This window comes from Orycteropus afer, unplaced genomic scaffold (genome assembly GCF_000298275.1).
Source record: "Orycteropus afer afer isolate SDZICR_OR568_19922 unplaced genomic scaffold, OryAfe1.0 scaffold00032, whole genome shotgun sequence".
NCBI lineage: Eukaryota > Metazoa > Chordata > Mammalia > Tubulidentata > Orycteropodidae > Orycteropus > Orycteropus afer.
Window position 1 is genome coordinate 4,924,640 of NW_006921619.1, and position 16,910 is coordinate 4,941,549.

At 39.1% G+C, this 16,910-nt stretch overlaps 1 protein-coding gene across 1 annotated transcript in view; it reads right to left on the minus strand.

Moving 5' to 3' along the window:
* The window catches only part of MCF2L2 (MCF.2 cell line derived transforming sequence-like 2), a 334,093-nt gene that overhangs the window by 69,414 nt on the left and 247,769 nt on the right, over positions 1-16,910 (minus strand). The window contains exons 16-18 of the mRNA XM_007936022.1: positions 12,059-12,125; positions 10,735-10,850; positions 9,540-9,609 (exon numbers count right to left, since the gene is read on the minus strand). Of these exons, the coding sequence (XP_007934213.1) occupies positions 9,540-9,609; positions 10,735-10,850; positions 12,059-12,125 (253 nt within the window). The remainder of the gene's footprint in view (positions 1-9,539; positions 9,610-10,734; positions 10,851-12,058; positions 12,126-16,910) is intronic.

The window sequence follows — 16,910 nt, forward strand, 5'->3', positions numbered from 1 at the left end:
AAAAACCCAAAGTCACTGTCATTGAATTAATTCCAACTCATAGTGACCCCCTTTGGGTTTCTGAGGTGGTAAATCTTTACGGAAGTAGAGTGCCCTGTCTTCTTGCCACAGAGTGTCTGGTGGGTTTGAACCACCAACCTTCTTAGGTACAGTGACTGTGTATTACTTCCATCTTTTTTTGATGTTTCATGCATCATTAAATGTTTTCCCCACATTGTTGCTATTGTTGTTAGGTGCCATTGAGTCATCTCTGACTCATAGCAACCCTGTGTACAATAGAATGAAACATTGCCCTGTCCTTCACCATCTCCACAATCCTTGCTAAGCTTGAGCCCATCGTTGGAGCCACTGTGTCAGTACATCTTGTTGAGAGTCTTCTCCGTCTTTGCTGACCCTCTACTTTACCAAGCATGATATCTTTCTCCAGCGAATGGTGCCTTCTAACAACATGACCATGAGATGAAGTCTGGCCATGCTCACTTCCAAAGGGGACTCCAGCTGTACTTCTTCCAGCACAGATTTGATTCTTCAGGTAGTCCATGGTATTTTTGGTATTTTTCACTAACACTACAATTCAAAGGCATCAACTCTTCTTTGGTCTTCCTTATTCATTGTCCAGCTTTCACATGTATATGTTGCGACTGAAAAGACCATAGGTTGGGTCAGGAACACCTTAGTTTTCAAAGTGACATCTTTTATTCTTAACACTTTAAAGAGGTCTTTTGCAGCAGATTTTCCCAGTTCAATCAAACCAAAACCAAACTCACTGCCGCTGAGTCAGATCTGACTCATAGCGACCCCTCCTTGGGTTTCCAAGGCAGTACTACTACAGACGTAGATTGCCCAACCTTCCTTCCAAGGAGTCGCTGGTGGGTTTGAACTACCAGCCTTCTGGTTAGCAGTCAAATTCCTTAGGCATTACACCACCAGAGCAATAGGACATCTGATTTCTTGACTGTTGCTTCCATGGGTGTTGACTGTGTATCCAAGTAAAATGAAATCCCTGACAACTTCAATCTTTTCTCCATTTAGTTGCTTATTGGTCCAATTGTGAGAATTTTCATTTTCTTTTTGTTGAGGTGTAATCAATACTGAAGACTGATCTTCATTACTAACTGCTTCAAGTCTTCACTTTCAGCAAGCAAGGTTGTGTCATCTGCATATTTCAGGTTGCTAATGGTTCTTCCTCCAATCCTGATGCCACCACGTTCTTCTTCATATAGTCCAGCTTCTAGGATTATCTGCTCAGCAGAGAGATTGAATAAGTATGGTGAAAGGATAAAACCCTGATGTACACCCTTCCTGATGTTAAACTATGCTGTATGCCCTTGTTCTGTTTGAATGACAATCTTTTGGTACTATGTACAGTTTCCTCATGAGGATAATTAAGTGTTCCAGAATTCCCATTCTTTGCAATGTTATCCATAATTTGTTAGGATCCACACAGTCAAATGCTTTTGCAGTCAGTTAAACACAGATAGACATCTTTTTGGAATTCTTTGTTTTCAGCTAAGATCCATCTGACATCAGCAGTAATATCCCTTGTTCCTTGTCCTCTTCTGAATCCAGCTTGAATTTCTGGAAGTTCTTTGTCAATATACCACTACACACATTTGTGAATTGTCTTCAGTAAAATTTTACTTGCATGTGATATTAATGATATTGTTTGATGATTTCCACATTCTGTTGGATTGCCTTTCTTTGGAATGGGAACAAATATAAATCTCTTCAGTCAGTTGGCCAGGTAGGTGTCTTCCAAATTTCTTGGCATAAATGGGTAAGTCACTCCAATGCTGCATCCATTTATCGAAACATCTCAATGGGTATTCAGCCAATTCCTGGAGTCTTGTTTTTCATCAATGCTTTCAGTCCAGCTTGGACTTCTTCCTTCAATATTATTGTTTCTTGATCATATACTACCTTCTGAAATAGTAGGACATCGACCAATTCTTTTGATACAGTGACTGTTTGATGCTTCCTGCACTGTTCAGTATTTTGCCCACATAATCCTTTAATATTGCAACTAGTGGCTTGATTTTTTTTCTTCAGTTCTCTCAGCTTGAGAAATGCTGAGTGTGTTCTTCCCTGTTGGTTTCCGAACTCCAGGTCTTTGCACATTTCATTATAATACTTTACTTTGTCTTCTCAAGCTGCCCTTTGAAATCTTCTGTTCAGTTCTTTTATTTTAGCATTTCTTCCATTTGCCTTAGCTACTCTGCATTTAAGAGCAAGTTTCAAATTCTCTTGTAACATCCATTTTGGTCTTTTCTTCCTTTCCTGCTTTTTTCATGTATGATGTTCTTGATATTATCCTACAACTTGTCTGGTCATCGGTCATTGGTGTTCAATGATCAAATCTAATCTTAACATGGTCTCTAAATTCAGGTGGGATATAATTAAGGTCGTATTTTGGCTCTTGTGGATTTATTTTAATTTTCTTTAGTTTCAACTTGAACTTGCATATGAGCAACTGATAGTCTGTTCCACAGTCAGCTCCTGGCCTTGTTTTAACTGATAATATTGAACTTCTCCTTCACCTCTTTCCACATATGTAGTTGATCTTATTTCTGTGCATTCCACCTGGTGAGGACCACGTGTATAGCCATGGCATATGTTGTAGAAAAAAAGTATTTGTAATGAATAAGTCATTGGTCTTGCAAAATTCTATCATCCAATCTCCAGCATCATTTCTATAACCAAGGCCATATTTTCCAACTATTGAGAATTCTTCTTTGTTTCCAACTTTTACATTCCTATCTCCAGCAATAATCAATACATCTTGATTAGATGTTTTGTCAATTTCAAACTGCAGTAGTTGGTAAAAATCTTCAATTTCCTCATCTTTGGCTTTAGTAGTTGGTGCATAAATTTAAATGATAATGGTATTAACCAGTCTTCTTTGTAGGCATATGGACATTATCCTATCACTGACAACACTGTACTTCAGGATCAATCTTGAGGTGTTCTTTTTCATGATGAATGCAAAGCCATTCCTCTTTAATCTGTCATTCCTGACATGGTAGATCTCATGACTGTCTGATTCAAAATGGCCAATCCCAGTCCATTTCAGCTCACTAATGCTTAGGATATCAATCTTTATCCGTCCCATTTCACTTTTGACAATTTTCCTAGATTCATACTTCATGCACTCCATGTTCCAATTATTAATGGTTGTTTGTAGCTGTTTCTTTCCATTTTGAGATGTGCCCCATCAGTAAATGAAGGTCCTGTAAGCTTTACACCATTCATGTCATTAAGGTCAACTCTACTTTGAAGAGGCAGCTCTTCCCCAGTCATATTTTGAGTACCTTCCAACCTCAGAGGCTCATCTTTCAGCACTATATTGGACAATGTTTCATGGCTATTCACAAAGTTTTCCAGTAATATATCAGATAGTATTTCACTGCTATTCAAAAGGTTTTTGGTGACCAGTTTTTTTCAGAGTGGATGGTCCCATCCTTCTTCCCATCTATCTTCATCTGGAAGCTCTTCTGAACACTGTCCACCATGTGTGACCCTGTTAGCATGTCAAATACCGGTGGCATAACCTCCAGCCTTGCAGCAACCCACATGCCACCATAGTATGATAGACTAGTGGTGGATTTTTCCCATAGAATCCTTCAATATTGCAACATGAGGCTTAAATATTTCCTTCAGTTCTTTCAGACTGAGAAATGATGAGTGTGACCTTCATTTGTGGTTTCTGAATTCTAGATCTTTGCACATTTCATTATCATACTTTACTTTGTCTTCTCAAGCTGCTCTTTGAAATCTTCTGTTCAGACCTTTTACTTTAACCTTCCATTACTTTAGCTACTCTCCATTCTAAAGTAAGTTTCAGAGTCTCTTTTGACACTCATCTTGGCCTTTTCGTTCTTTCTATTCTTTTTAATGATCTTTTGCTTTCTTCATGTGTGATGTCTTTGATGTCATTCCACAACTTGTCTTGTCTTTTGTCATTAGTGTTCAGTGCATCAAATGTATTCTTGAGACGGTCTCTAAATTCAGGTGGGATATACTCAAGGTTGTACTTTGGCTCTCATGGAGTAATTTTTATTTCTTCAGCTTCAACTTGCATTAGAACAATTGATGGTCTGTTCCACAGTTGGCCCTTACCCTTGTTGTGACTGATGACACTGAACTTCTGCATTGTTTCTTTCCGCAAATGTAGTCGATTTGATTACTGTGAAATCCATCTATATAGCTGCCATTCATGTTGTTGAAAAGGCATTTGCAATGAAGAAGTTGTTGGTTTTGGAAAATTCTATCATATCACCAGCATCATTTCTTATCACCAAGACTTTATTTTCTAGCTACTGACCCTTCCTCTTTGTTTCTAACTTTTACTGTCCAATCACCAGTAATTATCAATGAGTCTTAATGCATGTTTGATCAGTTTCAGACTGATAGTTGGTAAAAAAAAAAAAAAAAAAAACTTTCCATTTTTTCATCTTGGGATTAGAGGTTGGTGTGTAAATTTAAATGATAGTCATATTAACTGTTTTTCCTTGTAGGAGTATGGATATTATCCTTACTGAGTGTTGTACTTCAGGATATATTGTGAAATTTTCTTTTTGATGATGAATGTGATGACATTCCTCTTCAATTTGTCATTCCTGATAGAGTAGACCATATATTGTCTGATTCAAAATGGCCAATACCAGACCATTTCAGCTCATTAATGCCTAGGATATCGATTTTTATGTGTTCCATTTTATTTTTTATGACTTCCAACTTTCCTAGACTCATACTTTATACCTTCCATGCTCCGATTATTAATGGATATTTACAGCTATTTCTTCTCATTTTGAGTCATACCACATCAGCAAATGAAGGTCCTGAGAGCTTTATTCCATATGTGTTAGTAAGGTCAACTCTACTGTGAGAAGGCAGCTGTTTCAGTCTTCTAGTGCTCCTCTAACAGAAAATACCACAAGTGGGTGGCTTTAATAAGCAGGGATTTATTGTCTTACAGTATAGGAGGCAAGAAGTCTGAGTTCAAAGTGCTAGCTCTAGGTGCTGGGTGAAAGTCCCTCAACCTTGGGCTTCAGCTCTGCCCCTTGCTCCCAGCCCCCTGGAGCTGGAGATGTCTCTTAACTCAGGCAGCTGCTGGCTGTTGAGGCTGACAAACCCAAGGCTGACAAGTTAAATGGCAAGTAAAAAGTCCCAAGATTATTAAGCAACACGGAAGGCCACTAGTCCAAGTGCAGAAACAGTCTCAAGACCAGCAGATAACATGGCAGGCCACTGAGATGAAAATTCAGCCAAATGTAAGATCCATATGTGCCAAAAAGCTCCAAGATCTTTCTCAAAGTATCTTTTTATATAGTGGAAGCAGATCACATCTCTAAGGGAGCTATTCAGCTGCTTACAGTAGATTCTACCATGGAGTTAATTACCAGTCTTATCATGGAGAATAAGTGCATCCAGCTGCCAGCCACTCAAAACAAGGCCTAGCCAAGTTGACACATACCCTGAACTACCACAGCAGCTCTTCCCCATTCATATTTTGAGTGTCTTCTAACCTGAGGGGCTCATTTTATGACACTATATCAGACAATGTTCCAATGTTACTCATAAGGTTTTCACTGGTCAATTTTTTCAGAAGTAGATCGCCAGGTCCTCCTTCCTAGTGTATCTTAGAATGGAAGCTCCACTAAAACCTGTCAATCATGGGTGACCCTGTTGGTATTTGAAATACTGGTGCCATAGCTTCCAGTAGCATAGCAATACATAAGCCATCACAATACAACAAACTGATAGACAAGTGGTGCTTAACATCAATACAGACATTTATTCATTCACTCAAGAACTATCTATTGAATGATTGTGATGTCCTAAGCATTGGGCTAGGTACATTGTTAAACTCAAGGGCTCCCTTGATGTAGCAATCCATGGGGTAATATTCTAGCCATACTAAAGGCCAGGCTTATAAAGTACTTTAAATTGGTTAAGGTATCTCACCAACACTTTGTCTGTCAGAGTACAAAGACAGTGGCTACTAGCCCCTAAAAATTTCAGCTACTGGCCCCTAAAAATTTCAGGCTTTCACGATTCACATACCAGAAGATTATCAGAAGCTGGTGGAAACTTTGGAGACCCAGCCTTCTACTCAGTACAACATCCTCAGTAGTCAAACACCTTTCTCCAAACATTACCAGAGATAGACCTGATTCTACTGGTGGATGCTGAGCTGAATCTACCTTCCTGAAACCTTCACTCCTTGTTCCTGATTCTGCCCTTTGAGCAACACAGAACATGTTAGGTCTTCAAGTACTGAAATACATGTATTAATCTAAATCTGCTTTTAGAAGCCCAAAATTTCTTGCAGAAAGGGTGTGTACTAGCCAGAAGCACATGGTAGTGCTTGATTCCCCTCACATCATTATACAAAAAATCGCTATCAAAATCTCATACTCACATAAGGAGTCAAGACTGCTTATGGATTAAGACTTTGGTCTCTTATGGTGGATATCCTAGGTTCAGTTCCTGGCTTTGCCAATTACAAACTGTACGGCTTGATGTCAATTACTTAACCTTCCTAGACTTCAGTTTCCTCATCTGTTAAATGGGCTCCTAACAGCAGTCAATTCCTAAGATTGTTGTGAGGATTAAATAAGACGATGTATAAACCTGTCAATAAATGCTCCACACATGCAAAGTACTCAACAAATGATAGCTATTGACAAAGCAGTTCTCACTTTGCAGACACTTCCGCATGCATTATTTTATTTGATCCTCACAACAAATTTACATTAAGTCTGTTGGATGGATGAGGAAAGTGAGACTCAAAGGGTTTAAGTAACTTACTTAAGGTCATGCAGATAGTGAGAGACTCAACTTGGATGAGAAGTTATATTTGCTGAATCCCATCCCAGTGCTCTTTCCATTTTACCACATGAGATCTCAGATCAAATATAACTCAAAGTAAATGACTCAAAGTAAACGACTGACAAATAAATACAATATACATACAGCTTAGTCTTCGGGGCAGAATCTTCCTAGATGCTACAAGTTACAGTCTGATGAAAACATTTGGCCAGAAAATTATTTCAGTTCTTTATTGAGAAAACGTAAACCATTATAGTAAAGCCAATGGTCTTGTCTCACTGCCTAATAAATAGACTTCTTCATACAGCGGTCGCCAATTCCCTCTCAGGTTTCTCAAAGATTAGGTAATTGTAGTTTTTAATTACTTTGCTTGTCAAAGATTAGTAACTTTGTGTTTGATAAGGATTTAATACTTGTATTTTGTCTCCAACACCATAAAGCATATAAGATTACACACAGGGTTTAACTCTAAAGTCCCTCCCAAGGGCATAGGGCTATAAAAAGCTTTGCAAAAGTATAGGAGAGGAATTTGTCCAAGAAAATGTTTAGTCAGCAATTCCCTGACCATTTCTTCATATTTAAATAATTTTTATTTGATTATATCCACTTTCTTTCCCCTACAGGAACTTGATCTTTTTTTCATTCAACAATTTAAATAAGTCTTTGCAATAATGATATTAAAAAAACAAACTCACTGCCGTCCAGTCAGTTCCGACTCATAGCGACCCCTCCCTGGGTTTCTGAGGCATTATCTCTATGGAAGTAGATTGCCCAGTCTTCCTTCCAACGAGTGACTGGTGGATTTGAACCACCAGCCTTCTGTTTAGCAGTCAAATGCCTTAGGCACTATGCCATTAGAGCTCCCAGTAAATGATATAAACAACCATAAAATATTTCTGAACTCTGAAACTAGAGTTTGGTGGTTTGGTGAGTGCAAAACAGTATATAACACAATAATAATGCTATAACAGTAATTAAAAATGCAAAGTAGTCAGATTGGGTACAAAAGAATTTTAGTGTATCTTGAATTCTAGTACTTGAAGAAAAGCTGGTCCCTATGCCTAAGGCACTTGACTGCTAACCAGAAGGCTGGAGGTTCAAACCCACCAGCCACTCCTTGGAAGGAAGGTTGGGCAATCTACTTCTGTAGTGATACTGCCTCAGAAACCCAAGGAGGGGTTGCTATGAGTCAGGTCTGACTCGACGGCACATAACAACAACAACATAGTCAGGTTGTGATGAAAAGGCCATAGAGAGTCATGGAAGGGTACTTCTAAGATGGTCAAGAGCTGTAAGAATTGCAGATTCTGTTTCTCCATTATGTCAAATACCTTAAAACCTGGGAAATTTTGCTTTCAGCTTACATTATACTTATCAGTCATAATGTGGGTTGTTTAAACATTTAAGATTGTTTGATAATAACCTTATCTGAGGCCCGTCAAAGAAAGAAAAGACAGAGAATGAGAAGGAGGTATATGTAGCTGGGAGAGAAAGAAGGGGACATATTTAATGAAGTAGAAGGCCCTAGGATAAGCTTCATGGTCATTGTAAAGGGAAAGAAATTTCTTGGTGAAAAATGGTGTTCAGTTCAACAGTTCTCTGTGCCAGCTCCAGATCCAAGGGAGCACCACTGGCCAAAGTAGCCTTTTGGTTGCCCAAGTAGGATGTGGAGAAGGAAGGGCAAACGGTGAAGTCTGGGGTGGTGGGGAAGGGGAGTTTGTGGGAGGCATAGGACAGGAAGTTCAAAAGTTGGGTGAAAATCCTAAGACAGTCTGTAGATTTAAAATTTTCGAACTATTTTCTATTTAGAAAAAGGAATAAAATATATTTACTGAGATTATTAGATTAACACCAAGACTACCCCTCTTAAGCATGTTAGTACAATGTTAGCACAGGACTTTAAGCTTGCTGTATGATGCTTGCATGGCTTCAAACCGGTTAAAAAACAGTTCAGTAATTGCTGCCATGAACAAGGCTGAGTATGCATTGTATAACAACCAAATCTGTTGCCCATGGTATTGTGATCCAAGAAGGAAACAAACAACTGTGCCTTGGTCAAAGATGGTGGCTGACCATGATGCTTTTAATGTGTGTTACTCTCCAGAATCTTGCAATAATGTTGCTTACCAAAAGTCCTGTCACAGTCCTTTCTCCTGAAAGTTTCAGGAGTCTGATGAGAGAGAATGGATTATTGGCAGGACTCTGGAGAGCAACACACATTCAAAGCAGAGTAGTTAGCCACCATCTTTGAGTGAGGCACAACTGTTTGTTTCCTATTTGGATCAAAATTCCACAGGCAACAGATTTGGTTTCTATGTAACAGATACAGGGCCCCTGTTTACAACAGCAATCACTGAACCATTTTGAAGGGGTTTGAAGGCCTGGATGTTCAGCTCAGTCACTCAGAAGAGGAAGATAGTCTGCTTTTGGGGCTGTCTGTGGTTAGCCTTTCATTTGATAGAGCTTTTAGGAAGCCAGGCTCACAGTTGCTCCCATGTATCGGTCAACGTGGACTTACTCTCACACTGGGCGAAGTGAGTGACATAAAGTTGGGAGAGCAAAGGCGCTGCCCAGGACTTCTGCTTTGCATTCAGAAGGCAGAAGGTTTTAGGGCACTGGTGTTTCTTTTGTCCTTGTTACTTATGAATAAAATTAAGGGTTTACTTTAAGCACATAGTTATTTTGATTGATTGGAAGCATTGACTTACTCTCTTGAGAAAGCAACGTGCCAGAAGTTCAGGATTTTCAGTGCATTTTTCCAATTCTTTTAGAAAAGTCCTAGGGAAAAAAAGCATAACAGTACTTTTATTTTTACATGCATAGAGTTAAAAAAAAAAAACACTTTTTTAAAAAGAAGTAAAACCACATAAGGTCTTAAGAGGTCTAGAAAAATGTTGTCCATCCTTTATTGCTTTTGACTTATCTTCAAAACACTGATTTGGAAGAAAATATGTATTCTGTGGCACTACTAAGATCACACTGAAACCACCCACCAGCCAGAGACTGACTGGACACACTTTGCTCCCCACTACATGATAATATTGACAAGAACTGTTGTACTGCTGCAATTACTAACATCATTGAGAGCTTACTACGTGTCAAACACAAGCTAAGTCCTTTAAAAACAGTATCTTATTTAATCCTCCACCAGCTCCTGCAAGGTAGGGGTTTATAAACGGAATCTCCAGGCTCAAAGAGCCTAAATAGCTTCTCCAGGGACATACAGCTTGAAAGCAGTAGAAATGAGATTTCCATTTTAATTTTGTAACTAATAGACAGAACAGGGTAGGAAACCGCTGTAGTTCAATTCACCAAGCAGTCTTGTCCCCTCCATTAACAGGATGTGTGACCTTGGAAGTCATCAAAGGGAGTAGAGTGAGTAAGCAGGCTGCAGCAATACGAGAACACTGAAACATGATTTCCAAAGTCCCTTTGTCCTTTCATTCTCTAGAACTCGGCACCCAAGCAGCACTGGGCTAAAGGGACAACATTTTCTAACACCCTCATTTCCAGCATTACTCAATGATAATAGGTAAATAAACCAGTGTCTTAGTCATCTTCATATTCCCAATGCAGAACATAGCTGCTGGCACAGAACAAGCGTGCAATAAATACTTAAGTATGAATCAACAAATGGACAAAGGAACACACAATGAATACAACACAGACGCCTGACTCTTAGTACGTGCTCCATTAGTGTCTTTTCCTTTCTTCATCAGTGCTCTTGTGGTGCTTCTCCCCTCCTCACCCTCCAACCTAACGCAACCCAATCTGCTGACTCTGGGCCACTTGCTTCTACCTAGAAAGCTCTAGGCACTGTCCTCTTCAAATTCCATCAGCCTGACTTCCCACCCTTCTCTTCCCTACTTTCCATTTTCCCTGATAATTTGGATTATTATATACCTGTTGTGAAATTCATAAAGTTCTCTAATATTCCCAAAGAGAAAGTCCTTGTTATTTTGAAGAACATCTGGGATCAGATGCTTTAGCCAAATAAAATCCATTGGTGTGATATATCCCTGCAGGGGGTGGAAACAAGGTAGGTTTTAAAGATAGAAATACATAAGAGATGATCTGAATTAGCTACTCCAGGAACCAAAACGTTAATAAACTATTTGGGGAATAGAGCACACATGTTTTCTGAAAGCTATTCTATCAGACACTTTGTTTTGATACAATTTTTCTCACATTTCTGTTTTCAGAAGGTGATGATTTAATGGCAATGATAATAAAAGGCATTTTTATAGGGAAAACAAATATATTTTTTAAATATTTATAAGTTATATAAGTCAAGTATGAAAGAAAGGAAAAAACATAACCAACTGTATGACCTAATGGATACATTCATATTTTATTATATTTCCTTAATGGCTTTTAGATAACTTATTTCCTGTGGTTGTTATCATAGTACATATATAACTTTGTATTGTTTTTTCATATATATTTTAGGCTCAGCTTATAAACTTTTATAACAAAAAACAAAACAAACTCACTGCCATTGAGTCGATTCTGACTCGTAGCGACCCCTCCTTGGGTTTCCGAGGTGTCATCTCTATGGAAGTAGATTGCCCAGTCTTACTTCCGAGGAGTGGCTGGTAGTGGGTTTGAATTGCCAGCCTTCTGGTTAGCAGTCAAATGCCTTAGGCATTCCGCCACCAGAATTTAAGCATTTTTGTATCATATCATATCAATGTTACTATGTATTATTCAAAATAATTTTATTTCATAGTTGAATGATATTTCACCTTGCATATAATTCTTTATTTAACCATTCTCATTATTATTGGATGTCTGAGTTGCTTCTGATATTTTGTTGTAAAAAAATAATGAATAAGTTTGTGCTCAGTTTTTTCTTCAAGATTATCCCTTTAGGAAAATAGGGAAATACACATTTTCATCTTTAAGCCAGAAAAGAAAAAGTTGTTTTAAACAATGAGAAACAACCCTCTCTTGTTAAATTATTCAAAACAATTAAGTCCTAATAGCCACTGCTGTCAAGGACACAGCGAACCTAGTTGGGTGTTGCTGGAATTATGACATGGAATGATCCTTTAGAAGGTATTTGGTACAGGAAGTAAGAGCCATACAAATATTCATACTCCTATTGGAGAGACAAATGTATCATTACAAAACCTGAAACCTTGGTGGCAATTCCAGCGACATATGGCAACCCTGGGCAACAACACTTCTCCAGTTTGAATATATTCTTAACCCCCCATCTACTTACATCAATTATGCTCTTAATTTCTTTTATATAAATTTCTTCAGTCTCAAGCAAGTCCCGTATAATGCGCCTGAATCACAGCACCAGGTGGGAGAGAGGTGGGGAGGGGTGGCAGAGGCAGGGGTGGAGAGGAAGAAAGAGTGCTCTTTTAGAATGCTCATCAATATAGTCCCCCTTAATAGACCACCTGCTTAGGTTTGGGTCATTCTGCTCTACTGAACACCCAAGGCCAGGGTCTCTCAGAGGCACACTCTGGACACACCGATGTTAAGAAGAAATAGCAAGGCTGTTGTTGCTGTTGCTGTTGTTTGCCGTCGAGTCGGACTGACTCAAAGCGACCCCTCCTTGGGTTGCCGAGGCAGTATCATTACTCCGAGGAGTGGCTGGTGGGTTTGAACCGCCAGCCGTCAAGTGCCTTAGGCACTATGCTACCAGAGCTCCTATAGCAAGGCTAGAGGGCTCAAAATCCATTTGTGCAGACAGTTAATGAATCTAGGTGGACCATGTAGCCTAGGCATCAAGAGCACAGACTTGGAGTCAGAAATATTATGTTTTGATCCTTGGTCAGGAAGGTCTTCTGACCTCTCTATTGTACGTGTGGATTTTGAGATTTTCTCACTACCACTACCTTTCTATTGTTTCATCACTCAGATCAAGATCCCACCTGGATGTATTTTGTTGTACATGGGGTTAGATGGATGCCAGTCATGGCCCCTTCCTTTGGCATTGGATGTTTCAGCTTTTCTTAAACCAAAAGCTCCATCTGCTTCTTACGAGGAAGGGAGGCCTGTGGAGGGTGTAGTAGGCAGAATTCTAAGATGGACACCAAGATTCCGATCCCTTGGGGTACACATTCCTTCTCCCAGTAAGTCAGTCAAACACTAATTTAAGTACTGCTGTAAAGGGATTTCACAGATGTAATTAAGGTCTCAAATCAGTTAAGTTTAAGATGGGTAGATTATCCTGGGTGTGCCTGTCCTAGTAACATGATCTCTTTCAAACTGGGTCTAGAGATCAGAAACAGAGAAGTCAGAGATCTTCGAAGCATGAGAAGGATTCAACGCATGGGAGATTCTGCTCTTTGGCGATGGAGGGGGTCAGGTGGCAATGGATGTGAGTGGCCTCTAGAGGCTGGGTGAGGTCCATGGCTGACAGCCAGCTAGGACACAGATGTCAGTCCTACAGTCACCAGGAATTGAATTCTGCCACAACATATGAGCTTGAGGAGAATCCTGACTCTGGACAACTGAGCCGGTCAACATCCTGATTTTAGTTTTGTGGGTGTTGAACAGGGAACCCAGTCATACTGTGCCTGAACTCCTATCCCAGGGAAACTGTGAACTAGTAAGTGGTGTTGTTTTGAGCTCCTAAAACCAAAAAACTAAACTCACTGCCACCGAGTCAATTCCGACTCATAGCAACCCTCTTTGGGTTTTCGAGGCAGTAAATCTTCATGGAAGTAAATTGCCCAATCTTCCTTCTGTGGAGTGGCTGGGGGGTTTGAACCTTCAATCTTCTGGTTAGCAGTCAAATGCCCTACGCACTACACCACCAGAGTTGAGCTGCTAAGTGTGCGGTAATTTGTTATGCAGCCATAAAAACTCAATACAGAGGGTGAGGCCACTTCCCATAGCTATCCCCAGACAGACTCTTTCCTTTCTCTCATCAGGGTCTTGTGTTTCCTTTTAGGGTTCGGAGTGAATGAGTTTTGTACAAGTATTCACATATAGAATACATACATTTATGGATTCCTGTGATCTACTGGTAGGCTATCAATTAAGGAGAAGCCTATCCCAGTAAAGGGTTTCTTTTCTTCTCAGAAAAAGGGATATGCCAAACACAAAAAATCCAACAGGAAAAAAAAAAAAATTCACACAAATATACAATGACAAATAAGGCTATGGGGGGAAAAAAAAGTGCTCCCCTACACACATAACTCTGCAAAGGCCTATTAAGAGGGAGTGACACTTTTCATCTATTAGAATGGCAGAAATTTCAAACCTCAATGGAAGACTAGTAAGTGAAGTTGTGGAAACACTCTTAAATAATATTGGCGGAAGTATAAATTTTTGCAAGCTCTTTAGAGGCTAATTTGGAAATATCTCAAAAAAACTTAAAACATGTACTCTTTTACTCAGTATTTAACTTATAGGAATGTTCATTGTTTGTGATTAGAACAATAGAACTTCAACAAGAACCAGATAATCCCATTGCCATCGAGTCAATTCTGACTCATAGCGACCCCCTAGAGGGTTTCCAAGGCTATACCTATTTATGGAAGCAGACTGCCTTGTCTTCTCCTGAGGAGCAGCTGGTGAGTTTGAAAGGCCAACCTTTTGGTTAGCAGCCCAATGCCTTAACCACAGCACCAGTGAAACCAGAAATTACTCAAATGTTCATCAATAAATTATGGTACATACATACAATGCAACCCACGCAGCTGCTAAAAAGAATGAGGCTGATTAACACGTGCTGATGTGACAAATTTCAGGTATTTTAAGTGAAAACAAAAGCAAGATGCAGAAGTATGAAAAGTCTATTTGTGTATGTATACATTTAAGTAAAATCATACATGGTTAGAAAATTTATGGAAAGAAGATGTTACCAACAGTGACAGCTTTTAGATAGTAGTACTGAAGGCTAGGAATGAGGAGGGAAAATTTCTAGTTTACACCCTTCTAAGGAGCTCTGGTGGTGCTATGGTTAAAGTATTGGGCTGCTAATCAAAAGGCTGGCAGTTCAAACTCATCAGCAGTTCTGCAGGAGAAACATGAGACAATCTGCTTCTGTCAAGATTTACAGTCTTGGAAACTCTGTAGGGTAACTATGAGTTTTAATTGATTCGATGGCAATGAGTTTGGCTATACCCTTCTACATATTTTTTCCCCTTTAACATCAAACATTGACTGCTTTGAGAATTAAAAAAAAAAAAAAGGCTTATGTGACATTTTAAAAATGATGATACGGAGGGTACTGACCCCATTCGAGAAATAGAAATTATACAACTTATGTATTTTATAAGGAGCTCTGGTGGCATAGTGGATACAGCATGTGGCTGCTAACTGGAAGATCAGTGGTTCAAACCCATCAGCCGCAATAATAATTCTTTCTTAAAATAACAATTTTTCTATACATTCATAAATTCTTATTATAAGACAAGAAAGAGCCACTGACAGAGAAAACAATAGTAAGAAGTATATAAACTACTGCAAGTTATTCTAAGTCCATACTGAGCTAACAGAGTCACTAAAGAAGAGATTCCTGTTCTTTTTACAAATTATCTTGAAATGATGACAGTTGTGTCAGAAAGAAATGAAGGCCTTGATAATGATCTTTTTCTATCAAGCCATGATTTCAAGTAGGACCAAAGCAACAGTTAAGCATTCATAGAAAACCAGAGTACAGTTGGCCTCTTATGTCTTTATGAAGCATTGGGCTTATGCAACTTGGCAAGTCTACTTCAGGATGTAGTGACTGTTAATTGAAGTCAGAAGGCAGAAATAACTAGGTGGAGGGCAGAAATAAATCTTATTATCCAGCAGTCATGTAGGAACGTAGAGAGTCTTAGGAGCTTTGGGGAATCTGACTCATGAAAATATTCACAATTCAGAAGAGAAAAAAGTCCTTGATAGGCCATGTTCCAGCTTATAGCATGGAAAACAGTTCAGCACTGTCATCCAACTGCCTTGTTTTACCTGATGGAGGGCAACGGATAAAATTCGAGCAATAGGAATTCCCCTAAACACAAGTAGTCTATTTCAGTTCAGGTTTAAAAGAGAAAAAGAAAAAAAAAAGTTCTCACACTAAGATTAAGCCCTTCTTTTTTCTTTCCTCTCCTTTTTTTCTCTTACAAATAACTTTATACAAAAGGAGAGAATTGCTGACTCTGGCTGATGTTTGCCTGCTTTATTATTCCAAAGCACATAATTTTCTTTGTAGAAAAGATTCTCAAGAATTTACCATGTAAAGTCATCAAGCGTAAATGATACAGATACAGAACAGAAAACACTAGCGTCCTCAAGTAATTTAAAAACCTTTAAACACCAGCCAAAAATCATTAAATTCATTTACCAAACACTTACTGAATCCCTTCTATGATCCAGGTACTATATAATAGGCACTTGGGATAAAGAAATGTACCATAATCTAGTATCTGTTGGGAGCTCTGGTGGTATAGTGCCTAAGGCATTTGACTGCTAACCAGAAAGCTGGCGGTTCAAACCCACCAGCCACTCCTTGGAAGGAAGGTTGGGGAATCTACTTCTGTAGTGATACTGCCTCGGAAACCCAATGAGGGGTCACTAAGAGTCAGATCCAACAGCACGGCAGTGAGTAATGGAAGAAACATGAAAATCAGTGACTCTAATGTAATGTGGTCACTCTAACCCAGAGGGGTCAGGGGCAGAGGTGGGCACATAATTAAGCCAGGGGTAAGAGGAGATACTGGCAATACTGACTTGAGGGGAGTGAAGCTGAAGCAAGTTTTGAAAAAAGTAAATGAGGGGTGATGGAGTAAAACTGAGTCCTAGGCAGAGAGGACGGCATGGAGGAGGGGGCAGAGGCAAGAGATGTATGGTGTACCTGTGTCTTACTCAAAATTCTTTGGAGAAACAGAATCAGTAAGATATATATATATATAGTTATATATATATATACATACACACATATACACACACACACACACATATATATACACACAAATATATACACACACATAAAGATATATATACACACACACACACACACATATATATATATACATATGTGTGTGTATGTATGTGTGCTATACATTTACATGTCTGGTAGCATAGTGCCTAAGGCACTTGACTGCTCACCAGAAGGCTGGCGGTTCAAA